The following is a 13,728-nucleotide window of genomic DNA, read 5'->3' as shown; positions in this document are numbered from 1 at the left end:
AAACAACCAAATTGAAAAAAAAACAACCAAATTTGTTGTCCACTTATCTATTACGAAAAGCAAAACTTATTACAAAAAGAAAAAAAAAACAAAAATTCAACGATTTTATTGAGCTTGAAGGCTTCAAGTTGAAGCCTTATTTTTTCAATGCAAATTTTGTGACAAAAACAACACTAATTTACATTTTGGTAGAAGTCGTAACCGTAGTGCGCGATAGAACTTTATCTTAATTTGAGCGGTAATATTTTGAGTGGGTGTAGATTAAGAAATTTTGAATGCATCGAATTCTTTTCATTGTAAAATCAAGTTAACAAATTTTGTTCATAAAAAGTGCTAACTTTTGATCAGACGACCCCTAGTAAAATATTCTGCCTAACATTTCTGTAGAATAAAGGCTCTCTCATTCACCACCATTGTTGCCACAAATTTTTTTTTATTTTTTACCAAAATCACCGGAAAAAGTTACCAAATTCAACAAAAAATTACCAAACTTATTTTGTATGCAGAACTGTACAAATACATATACGTATCGAGCCCTAACCAAAATAACGTAAGTGACATTTTTAAAAAATTTTCTTTTTTTTGCAGAAATATTCCTAGAGCATCTAGATGCCTTTCAGCATCAAAAAGAAAATTTTGAATAAAATGTCGCTTACGTTATTTTGGCAGTTAGGGCTCGATATGCCTGTACATATGTATATCCGAAGATACCAAGCTTTTCAGGCAATCAGCGCTCCATTAACCTAAAAATGTTTACCAAAGTTGTTTGAAGCTTTTGTATATATTGAACAAAGTTTGAAATTTGAATTTTTTTGAGCTCTGTTAAAGAAAGAACCATATTGTTTTTGTTATTTTATGGCCTTATAACAATTATATTCAACAATTTTTATTGAGCTCGAGGCCGTTTTTTTAGAATGAAAATTTATTGTGGAAAAGCAACAATAATTGGAAAAAATGGTAGAAGTGATAGCTATTTCGGAAATCACCACATTTCCTCATCAGACTTCTTTCAGTAGGCTTCGAACCGACGATCCCACTGACTCCGCAATAAGTTTTTCATTAAAAACGGCCTCGAGCTCAATAAAAATTGTTGAATATAAAGATCCATATTTTTATAAAAAAAAAACCAAAAATTAAATTAAAAAAAAATAATGTTCAAACTAGTCGAAATATGGTGCGGCTATAATTTTTTCGACCACTGCATGTAAACTAGTGACAAGAAAATATATCAGAAACTCAACGCTTGAAGGAAACATTTTTGCATTAAAAAAATAACATTTTGAAAAAAGTGTCGCTTACGTCTTTTTGGCGGTTAAGGCTCGATGTATATATTAAATTTTAATTTCATTTACAGCTAAAGTATATATTTTTCAACTGAAGTTTCAGCGCACACGAACGCAGTTTGTTCCGTTTACTTTTCAACCCTACAAACATACTTTTTAATAACCCACTTATCTTACATTAAACTCTTACGAATTTTAAATTTCATTTCCTCATATCTGATTTGATTACAGGGCACACCGCGTTTACAGACAATCACCGATTGCCATTATCAATTCCAGTGGGCCACAAACGTCATTTGCCCCTCTCACATGTGCAATTTTAATGAAGAGACATGCGAAATAATTAACGATGACATCAGCGAAAGATACAATCTGAAAAAGGCACTCTTCGCCGCGGATGGAAAAGTAAAGGTGAGTGAGTTTACATACATATAACGGAGTGGAGAGAGCATGAATACAATTTACGTTCGAAGAGTATTCTTTTATTTATTTTTTCTTTCTTATTTTTCGTCAGATTTCCAATCGTAAAAATGAGTTTACGCTCGACTTTTGTGGCACGCATCGCAAAGCGGAAACAGATTATTCTCAGGGCTTGGTAAATCTGTTCTTTAGCGCGGAAACGCCGTGTGGTGAGTGAAATATTTATGATTTTGTATTCATATTGTATATCAAAAACAGGGCAGTAAAGTTTGCACTCATTTGGAAAAAATAATTTTGGTTTGTATTGACGAGTCGCTGCCGAAAAAAAACATTGTTGCGACTGGAAAACGTCTAAGGCAAAGAACATGGTGACGCGACAAAGAGAGCGACAAGACGTTTTCCGATAACAGCGAAGAAAGAGACAAGTAGGTCAAAACATAGTGAAGCTCAGAAAGCAAAGAAAACAAATTTTTTTGTTTTCGTCGCTATGCTCTTTGTCGCTTTCTTCGCTTTTCGCTTCACTATGTGCTGCCACATTGAAAAATAAAGGTTTGTTTTTGTCGCTATTATCCGAAGATGTCTTGTCGCTCTCTTTATCGCGTCACTATGTTCTTTGCCTTAGGTGGAAAAGAAACATTTGTATAAAGAAACAATTATAGAAAAGGAATTTTCTTACACTGTATTCATGTCGCCGCCAACAATTTGTGACATAGTTGAAAAGGAGAACGACCACACTATTGGTTAGATGGCATATTCCAATCACTGTGCCAAAATGCGGATATAAGCAATTATTGATATTACACTGTACAGCACTCGGCTGGGTATTGAACCAAACCAACTTTATTTAAGAGATTGAGTCATAAGTAAAAAAAAGTAAGTTCTCCACTTTTGAAGTTAGCCTCCGAAATCGAGATTTGGACCTTCGAAGTTCGAAATTGGACCTTTGGTAAAAAATTATTTTTAATTATTGCATGTAAAAAGCAAAAAAAGTAAAAATACAGACGTGGTCCGGCTTTTTCTCGTATTTATATGGTCTATAACCTTTTTGTGAAAACTTATATTACAGGTACTCTAACGGGTCAAGGGTCAGATCTTCGAAAAATTAAAAACTTAAAACTTAAAAGGAAAAAATAACCTTTTTATCAAAAAATATTTTAAACAAAAAAATGTATCACCGATTTTTTAAAAATTGGCATTTAGTATGCATATTGTATACTTTGTGTATAAAAATTGAAGAAAAAACACTTAAAGAGAAAAAATATCAGATTTTTCGTATAAAAAAAAATTTACAAAAAGTTACTGATTTAAATAAACCAAATAATTTATAGTTTTTTAAGCGTTAATTCGTTCTTGTTCACCCACAGCCCTGTTAAAAATAAAGCAAAAGTACACTTGTGATCAGGTAATTAAGCCAGTAAGATTTTGATAAATTTTGGCTATTTTGCTTTCGTTTATTTAATGTTTATTATTTTGCCATAAAAGTGTAGCTCATTATATAACAAACACCATATAAATAAAGATTTCAAACTTTATGCAAAAATTATGAAAAATCTGCAAAGTTTCAGCTAAATTTCAATTTTTTTCGAGTATGCAGTTTAATAACCTACTAAATTTTAGGGTAATAATGTGCAAGTCCTAAGTTGACTTCATGACGCATTTTTTTCCATACAAAAAAAAATTTCGAATTTATTTTGTATGGAAAAAAATTTGTAATGCATAATATAATTTTTGCACAAAGTATGAAATCTGGATTTATATGGTGTCTGTTATATAATGAGCTAGACTTTTATGGAAAAATATTAAACATTAAAAAAACAAAAGAAAAACTGAAACTGATCAAAATGTTGCTGGTATAATTAGCTGATCACAAGTGTATAAGTAACAGAAGTCTAAGGCATATAAAAATATAAAAACACCATGGTTTTTGATTTTTGACATAACAGGTTTGATATAAAAATTAAAGATAATTTTCTGTTTTATTTAAATACAGTATTCAGTTGTATTACTAATTAGTAATTTTTTTTTATAAGAAAAAATTGGTATGTTTACCTTTTAAGTGTTTTTCTCAAATTTTTATATACGAACTATACAAGTATGCATATCAGAAGAAAGGGGGTTTAATCGCCCTTACAACGGTATCAATTTTTTAAAAATCGGTTGGTAATTTTTTGGTTTAAAATATTTTTTTTTTTAATAAAAAAAGTTATTTTTTCCTTTAAATGTGGTTTTTCTCAAATTTTTATTCACGATGTATACAAATATGCATTTCAAAAGTAAGGGGTTTAATCGCCTTAACTGCGATACCAATTTTTTAAAAATTGTTTAGTATTTTTTTGTCTAAATATTTTTTTTTTAATAAAAAAAAGGTATTTTTCCTTTAAATGTGTTTTTTTGTTAATTCTTTTTTAAGAAGTATACAACTATGCGCATCAGAAGAAAGGGAGTTTATTCGCCTTTACAACGATACCAACCTTTTAAAAATTGGTTAGTAATTTTTTATTTAAAATACTTTTTTTGTTATTTAAATTTTAAATAACATTTTAACCATTTTTACAACGACCCCAAATTTATTAAAAATCGGTTAGTTTTTTTGTTTTAAATATTTTTTTTTTTTATAAAAAAGGTGTTTTTTCATTTAAATGTGTTTTTTCTAAAATTTGTATATTGGAAGTATACAAATATGTACATCGAAAGAAACGGGGTTCAATCACCGTTACAATGATATAATTTTTAAAAATGAGTTCAAAATTGATTGAAATATAAGGAATTTAATTTTTCGAAGACCTGCACTTTGACCCTTTATCTGTAATGTAAGTTTGCACAAAAAAATTTGTACACCATATAAATAAGAGAAAAAGGCGGACCACGTCTGTATTTTTACTTTTTTGCTTTTTACATGCAATAATTAAAATTAATTTTTTACCAAAAGTCAAATTTCGAACTTCGTAGGCCCACATCTCGATTTCGGAGGCTAACTTCGAAAAACGGAGAAATTACTTGTTTACCTATGACTCAATCTCTTAAAAAAAAAATTGGTTTGGTCCAATAACCAGAAAAAGAGTTGATTTTACCGTACAGTTTTATTAGATATCGGAACCGAGATCATTTAAGTTGATTGTTTGGTTTTCAAACACTTTTGAAACACTTAACGACGATGGGGCACGACGCCGCGAATTTAATGTTTGAAAGAGCAACAATGTCAACGGATTTATATCGCTTTTGAAAGGGTAATAATGCCAATTGATTTTATTTCGTACCAATATGCGAAATAGTGTCAATTGACCTTATTTCCGTTGATTTGGTTACCTGTCACCGAAAATATTTGTCCCGCTTTGGCTCTCAAAGTACTGCACTGATTTCAATAATCCTTTTTTTGAAATAAGCTATTTATGAAAAACAACTGAGTGGCATACGTATTTTTTTAATCTTGAATGTAAGTATAAGGAAGGTATTTGTTTGAATATTAAAAAATATTGAATTAATACACCTTATATATATATATGTAAACTCGGAAGGATTTTTTGGTGTTTTTCTCAATTCTCCACTAAAGTTTAGTTTCTCAATTTTACGTTAATTTTTATTTGACTTTGATTCCATGTGACGGAAAAATATATAAAATTTTAAATATTTCTTAGTAGCGACTTTCATGAGTTTACTCAGATTTTGTGATTTGTGGCTTTGCATTTTTGTATTTTTGGCCGCACTGGTGACACTGTGCGACACCGTCAGCAAAAAAGATATATGTATGTTTAAGTTATGTTTTGACCAGAGTCAGTCCGCAATTCGGAGTAAATATTCCTCTCCTGCCCACCCATATATTGAAACCGGCATACCCGACTTTTTATAAATTGTGACGAGCACAGTTCTTGTAAATGCGTTCCAAGCTCTCTCGTAGGTGGGGTGTTTGGCCGCTGCACCCTCTTCCCCCCTTTCGTTGCTTGCCCCGTCCAGCACATTTCTTGGAGGGCGGTAATGTCAGCCTTAGCATTCCTTAGACGGGCAGAGGCACCTTCCACATTAAAGGTATGGACATTCCAGGTGCAAGCTCTCAAATCTCTTTATTATCCTTTTCATTGGGACTTAATTTTAGGTACTACAAGTAGAGTATAACCAGGAAATTTTTGAGTACACGTTTAATAGCGAAACGCTTGCCCCAAGACAGACGTCCGCTTGGTGAAAAAGGCACCGCTGGCTTCAGTGAGCCTTTTAACCGAATAAGTCGGAGTGCCTGCACTCCCTCTGCCAAACGCATGGGTTATTGCATCACGCAAATGGGGACGCAAGTGTCGGGGATATGCATTGCATAGTTGTGCCACTATAACTGCATACCCAGAAGAACGACCATACGCCAATACCCGCCATGTGTTTTCTCCTTTAAATTATGTAAAATGTGAAATTTGCGGTTTGAACATTCATCCGCCCAGCACACTCGATGGCAAAGTGAAATGTTTGATTTATTTACCGTAATGTTGCAGCCTGATTACTGTATCCGGTTCGCAAGTGCTTGAGCTCTCACTTTCCTTCCTTTAAGTCAAGCGCATTTAACATTTAATCGCTCTTCTTCTTTTCTTTTTCCTAAACTTACTTATGCCACTCATTCGTCTGCTTAAGTAATCTGCAAATCACATTAGACTTGGCAATTGTCCCGTTGCGCTTGTTTTGCTTTCTGCGTTTATCTCGCTATTTCGCGCTTTGGCGCTGCCCTACGGATATTATCGTATAGCGCGTCTCCTAAACTCTGTGTCTCGGATGCTTACATGGCGACAATGTCTGGCGCATTGCCACATGCTGAAAGGGATATAAAGGGTGATTATTTGCAAGGCAGTTTTTTCTTTTTTTTTGACTTCCTTGTAAAGCTGTAGAAAGCATAAGAATAAGAATAAAACCCTTCTAAAAATACTTCTTCTGTAATAAAAATCGAATGATTTATTCGGCTGTTTTTTTAAGTTTATATTTTCCGTGAATACCCATATGTAAAAAAAAAACATTACTTTATAGAGTAAAAAATATTTTACTTACCAGCGGCCTTAATGGAACCCCCTTTTTGCTTTTGAGTTGTAAGTAAAAATCACATTTTCCAGCAATGTTCTGAAGCGTTTTCTTGCATATGCAAGCCGGATGACTGTATATTTTTTTACTTCCTGTTTGTTGCGCATACTTTAGCCTGTCTACCGCCTGTTCCTTGCTTGCAGCCTCCAGAACTTACTTGCTGTTTTTCCATAGCATGTTATGCCACCAGCGCTTCACTTGCCACCATATGCATTTAAGCTACGCGACCCCGCTTAGCATCAATGCTGTTGCAGTTCAGCATTCTTCATTTCATTACATTTCTCTTTACCTTTCGTAACCGCCGCTATGCATTTTTTTTTACAGGAATCTCTCGACTGTTGAGTAAAAAACCAATGAAAAAAAAATATAGCGCAAACAGCAGGATTTTAAAACTGAAATCCGCTAGATAATGAAAAAAACTTGCCTCTCTTCCGCGGTCTATGAATTCTTAATGTGGCGACGACTGCTGAGGCAAGTTGGTGATAACAACAGAAAAGGCGTATGGTCGTGAAAATCTCAATACAGTGCAAGAAATTGCAATAGCGCAGCTCGGCAGTCGCGTCGAACCCTGACGGATAGAGCGACTTTCTTTAAAGCTTTGGAGCAGCAGGGGCGCTGATGGAGGTCATTTGTCCTTGCTACTGCCGAAGAAGAATTTGCGCAGGGTGTAGGTCGAATGTCGAATGGTTGTCTGTAGAGGACTTCGCGCTTACGGCCTTGAACTGTGTTTGAGTGCCTGGGATACGGGCCGCCTGCGTTCCTTCTACCTGTTTACTACTTCCTTCGAGAGGTTTGCTATTATCGGGAGTTAGGCTTGTTCACAGGGGTCTAGCCTTTCCCTCCGACGGTGCAGGTGACCTGAAAGAGGTTTACTTGGGCCGCTAAGGTTCCTTCGGCGGTTACCGAGGGTTTGGACTTAGTTTTATTGCCGTATCCGTTGGCAGCACTTATACCCGACCCGGGATCTGAGGCTAATTTTTGAGAATTGTTTATACCTTTCGATGACCGTAAAAAGGTGAATGGGAAAAGAGCGGTCGACTACTGTAGATCCCCTTGCCGCAGCAATCCCACCGTTACTCCCAAAGGTGGACAGGTACCCAGGAGGTGCCACTGGAATGCAATCGGAGAGACCCCTGACTGCAAAACCATCCAATGGGATGACGCATGAAGCCCTGGATTAGGGGAGGAAGGTAGAATCGTCACCTCCTGGTCTAGGACCATCTCCTGATGGATGCGATATCGCGCACTATAGTCTTGATGTGGGAGTGGCTACAACTCAACTTGGGATGGTGGTTGTAGTAGTTATTGCCTAATCGGCATACACGAAGGAAGAATAGGCTTTCCCAATAGAAACTGCTGAGCAAGCTGCCGATACGAAAAGGATATTGAAAACGTCCAACGCGTTGCCAACGTTGCCACTACTAAGGATTGACGTGAGTCAAATAACGTTATCTTAATAACAAGTTTTTCGACTGCCTATCAGACCTAAACTCCTCAAAAACCTGTGGTCGTCAATGCTTTATGCCTGCTCTGCGCTTAAGCTGAACATTATCAAACTGTATTCTGTTCGTTTTTGTTCTTACAGCTTCTACAGAATCCATTATAGGTGTTCTGGGGATGAAGGCCAATCGGCCAAAATCCACTAAGAATCTATACTAATTGCCAAACAACGTTAGGACTGTATTTTACTAGCAGGTCTTGAGCTGCAATACGCGCCAGGCTAGCAGACGTCATATATTACCTGAGTATACTAAGCATAACTCATCAACCGCCTCGTTTCCTGGGGGGATTTCGCAATGGCCAATTCAAACTACTTTGAACCGACTACTAACTCTGGAAAATTCTTGCGAATGCAGTCCATCGGGACTAATCTGCTTACCAACCAAAGATACAACTGCCAACTCCGCATTACATATTGGAACCATCCGCGTATACAGGCGATCCCGAAAGAAGTGTCTTGTCTAATTGTGATAGGCAATTGACAGATTATACTGCCTTGCCAAATCTCGCAGCTCAAGTTAAAACAACTTATTTTGCAGTTGGAAGGTACTATGAATGATATGCATGAATTAATAGTATTTTTTCTGAGCTAAAAAAATTTACAACTGCAGGAATCAATACAAATCTTACAATGTAGTTGCGTGATTAATGTGATGTAAAAAGCTTCGGTAAGGCATAAAGTGGGAGCAGAATGCCTGGATTTATGCCTCTTTCGTAGTGGTCTCCATTACGCAGAAAAGCCTTCACAGTCATTTTCATTTCTGTTGCTCGATTAAAAGTACAAATCCGTGGTATTTTCATTTCTGTCTCCTCCTCCTCCTTTTTATGAGTCTTTTTTGCTCTAAGAGCCCAACGCTCTTTTTAGTTCTTTTTGTTTTACATACGTCCCTCATGAATACATTTCAATTTATATATGTACATACATATATGTATGAATGTGTGCACTTTATTGCATTCACTTTTTGCTCCAAACTGAAGAGTTCCTTTTGATTCGATTGAGAGCGGGTAATGCGATTTTGTAGCTGAGGTGCGGTTCTTACAAGTTGTGTCAGGAGAGTCAACGAAGGAAACTTGCATAAAAAAATTCAGTATATTTTAAGTTATTGATTTAATAATCTATCTGTACAAGCTGGAAAATATTATATTGTTTTTGTTAACATTTATGAATTGGTCTGGTTTGTTAAAAAATGGCTTGAATATCTGATTCCGGTCGAGCTTTTTAGTCTACGTTGATTGCAACAGGTTTAATTTACAATGTTCATAGGGAATACGCCTCGATGTTTCAGGTCGGTTGGTTATCAATAAAATAAATAGTAACTGACCAACTGAATAGTGTTGTAAATATCTCAAACCAATTTTCGAAATCTAAGCCACGGGTTAATTATGTACAGTAGGTAGAGTGGGAGTCGGTGCCAGTTAACCAGCGACGGAGCGGCCTTTCCGTACTTGCGGTCCGTACCAACATACATATGTATATAATTGCTACTGTGGTGAGTTTTCGTGGTGAGTTTTCGTTAACACGAAAATCCCATTAGATATCTCATGCCAGCTGACACGGTCTCCGATTTTACGTCGGTGGCTTACTGCGCCCTAGGGCTCCACTTGAGCCGCAGCCATGAAGAAAATCTATATATTTAATAAAGCAATGTATTATTTTCTGTCAGTTACAAGCTTGTTTTAAAACTAAATATTACACATCTAAAAATTAAATGACTGAATAAAGTATTCTCTGTCGTCTGAATGTTTGAACAAGTACAACTTTTTTCGTCATTATTTTTTCTAATTCGTAACTATTTTTTTATTCTTAATGATGCACCTATACACAACTTCTTCATCAAATTCCAAATCACCCTCTACAGATAAAAAAGTTCTGACTTCAGAAACTAAAATCTTATCGCCCATCTACAGGCCTTTACTTCGAGCTTTAATATTTGAAATTCGAAAGAACGGTGCCGATCTGATGTCCTGGACAAAAAATCCTTCCTCGTATTATAAGTATAGATATATCTATAGATATATATATATATAGAAGTGTTTGTTAATTTTTTCCAAAATTCATAAAATGTATTTCTTGGAGCCAACAAAGCTTAGTAGAAAGTGGGTTTGGCGTTCTATCAGTCTTAGGCTTTTCTGAATAAAACCAGCATACGAATATACTCTGAATTTCATTAAAATCGTATAATATTTACCATTTTCACCCATAAGAGCTGTGGGCGTGCCAGTGTAGGTAACTCTTAAGAGAGATGTCTTAAACATGAACACTTCATCTATCTAGTACACGCTAGTGAATATCTATTTTTTAAGGGCTCCTATGACATGTTAAACACATAAAAAAAAAATCGTAAAGAACAAAAAACCCTTTTTACAAACTCTACTTCTCCTTTTTTTATGTGACCGACTGACTGACCTTTATTGTTATCAAATGTCCTGCCACACAAAAGGCTTTCATGTCATACCCTGTCACAAGCTCAGACTAGACTATTGCTTTCTTTTATTTTTTAGTTCGAGACACAACCAACAATTTGAAATCCGATTTATTTGCTAAGTGGCTTTGTCTTTTCTCTCATGAAGTTCTCGTTTGCGTGTTGAGCTCAATTACGTACATCATCGCAAATGTCAAAGTCTTAATTGCTAAGTTGCATGGCCAATGGCGAAACACGCATTCAGAACTCAGTTCAGTTCAGTTCAGTTTTTTTTCTTTTTCCTTCAAGTGCAATATAACTCCACTTCGTAGCTACATAGTAAGTACTTTGTATGTATCCATTACTTCTACTTTTTCCTTTCTTTCACTTTTTTTCTCTTTCTTGACACTTGAGAATGTACTATGATTTTACCGCAGTGCTGCATTTTTTCGCATTCTCTTACTTACTCACTCTGATAGCGGCAAGTGCAGAAATTACATATAGCTCTAAGCAGTGTACGAAAATAAACTATATTGTACGTTACTATTTCGTTTCGTTTATTACTTTAACAGTTCGGTACAATACGAAACAAAACGGCTGAGTTCAGTTTGGCGATAGTACACTACAGTAGTTTAGTAGTTACAGACGAAACAACAAACGAAATGAATCGTGCAGGGAAAATATATTTATGTATGCACATATATGCAATAAACAAATACAAAACGAATGGCTGCAATGAATAAAAAAATAAAAATGTTTTTTAATTGAATTGGATATGAAAATTTACAGAAAAAATTATTTTTCACGTAATTGAAACGTTTGCATACATATAAAACGTACCCTATGGTACAATTATCACAAACGAAAAGCAAACGTTTCTCGTTGGGGAAAATGACAGTGAATCTTACAATTTGTTTCTGACTATTTACAAAACTGTACAAAACCACAAATGATATGATGATCGATGAGCAAATGGGAATTGTTTTGTACAGTTTATTTTCGTACCCTGGCTCTAAGCTTTTTATAAAATTGTTTGTTTTTTTTTGAGATTCTGTGGGTGACACTTTGAACCGGTTTTTGAAAGTAAAGAAGGTATTGCAAGCAGTATTTCCAAAAAGAACTCAAAGATCCTCCTTCAAATATGCAGGATTTGATCTTAGTCGACGAAGGTTCGATATTATAAAAAATTTCGTTTTGTTAGAGGGAGAGGAGACTCTAGGGAAATTGACTCAGAATCTGCTTCATTTAAATATATTAAGAGTCAAGTTGATAAAATATGTTTAATATAGTCCTTTGCTGTTGTTGGTGGTGCGCTAGCAGTCCAGCAAGAATTTCGTTCTGAGCATTAAATTGTGCTCCTCAACTGGGAGCATCGAGGACTCACTTTACAAATGGTGTTCAGGCGACATTTTAAGGCTGCTATTCGAAGTTCGGTGTTCTGACAAGTCAGTACCTATGTCCAATGCGTACTACTTGTCCCCGGTGACCGAACAGCAGCAGCAGCATTGTTTAGAACTGACCAGCTATTTAAATTTTATCTTGCTAAAAATATTTCTTTGTTTTTGCCTCAAGTGTTGCGGGCGAGCGATGTTTTGGCGGTTGTGTGCGAGCTGTCAAAGGTAAAACCTAAAAGTTTAGCAATATTCATCGTCGGAATTGGTGTGCCAATTGCAACTTCACCTTCCTCGTCGGAGAGATGGTTGTGGTCGGTGTAGTGAAGAAACGTGAAAGCTTGGCCATCTACATCTGTTGCTGTCAAACATGGTATGCACGGCCTACAATACAATGGAGTTTCTGACTTTTTTATAACTGAAATTGTTTTTGACAAAAATTTTCGGTGCATTTTTGCATTTTTCGGGACCTTTCGGGATTTGATCGGGAAATCTCGGGTTTATTCTAGACTTCTCTTCGTATTTTCTGTTTCGGTACGTTTTAGTTTTTTTTTAAACTGTCGCAATTTTTTGCGAAGTTTTCGGACTTGTGGAAAACTTTTAATGAATTCCTAAAAATAAGAGCAAAAATTACGGATTATTATTTGCTTAAAACTTATTCGCCCTTCGCTTTTGCCTTAAAAAATAAAGCCGAAAGGCTCCAAAAATTGTTCGTCTTTCTACCTATTACACTTCAAATTTAATACTAAAGAAAAAAATAATATGGCGATCTTTATTAGAGCTTGAAAAGCCAAATCAAAATTTTTAAGAACTTTTGTCTGTCTGTCTGTATATCTCTCTGTCTGTCTATATTAATGTTTGTACGCGCATCACTCGAAAACTATTGCATGGAGTTGAGTGAGGTTTTCATCGATGCATTGCTAAAGATCTAACTTAAAATATAGAAAAAATAATGATTAGATAGTTGCCACCTGTTAAGTAAATTGATAAGATAATGTAAATATTTGGCTATAAAAAAGTTTAAGAAGGCTACAGGCGAAAATATTTTGCTGGAAGGTTGCCAATTGTTTGAAAATTTTAATTTAATGAATAAAATTAGTGAAATATTATAAAAGAGGTATCAAACTAAAGAGGTTCAAGAAAGTTTACTGTCGAAAATATTTTAGAAGCGGGTTTCCTCCTATGAGAAACATTTTACTCAGTTAAATTGATAAGATAAAGAAAATACATACTTAGTAAATTATACAATTATTAATAAAATTTCCAGAATTTAACACACTAACACTCAAATTCATAAAAAATAAAAAAAAGCTTCATTTTGTAAATCGTCTCAAACTTTAACTCCACCTGTAAAATAATGTACTATGTATATATTTAGTGGAAATATCATCTTTTGATTGGACCTTCCTCAGTTTTTAAAACCCCTCATGTGTAATATATTAAATTTTATAGAAAAATTATACGGATATTTCAAATAGCAGTACATACTAACTCGGAGATTGTCTGCAAGGATGCAAGTAAAATAACTTCTCATTAATTTTTTTTTTTACAAAGCTCTAGTTTCGTGTGCATCTCAAAATTTCTTCTTCTGACAACTTTTCTTTCAGATAAAAAAACAGTATCCGCCAAAAAGTGCTGTTCAACACATCAAACTTATCTTTAAGCACTCATTGGAGCTATTTC

General features: G+C 34.9%; 1 protein-coding gene across 2 annotated transcripts in view; it reads left to right on the top strand.

The window, feature by feature from the left end:
- LOC118737779 (cation-independent mannose-6-phosphate receptor) overlaps window positions 1-13,728 on the top strand; it is a 196,249-nt gene that overhangs the window by 74,084 nt on the left and 108,437 nt on the right. For both annotated transcript variants that reach the window (XM_036468533.1, XM_036468532.1), the window contains exons 12-13: window positions 1,515-1,694; window positions 1,798-1,912. In XM_036468533.1, coding sequence (XP_036324426.1) covers window positions 1,515-1,694; window positions 1,798-1,912 — 295 coding nt within the window. The remainder of the gene's footprint in view (window positions 1-1,514; window positions 1,695-1,797; window positions 1,913-13,728) is intronic.

This window comes from Rhagoletis pomonella, unplaced genomic scaffold, assembly GCF_013731165.1.
Source record: "Rhagoletis pomonella isolate Grant_MI unplaced genomic scaffold, Rhpom_1.0 Rhpom_scaffold_00004, whole genome shotgun sequence".
In the NCBI taxonomy this organism is placed as follows: domain Eukaryota; kingdom Metazoa; phylum Arthropoda; class Insecta; order Diptera; family Tephritidae; genus Rhagoletis; species Rhagoletis pomonella.
Note: the sequence above shows the minus strand (reverse complement) of the source record. Positions and strands in the feature narration are given on the sequence as shown.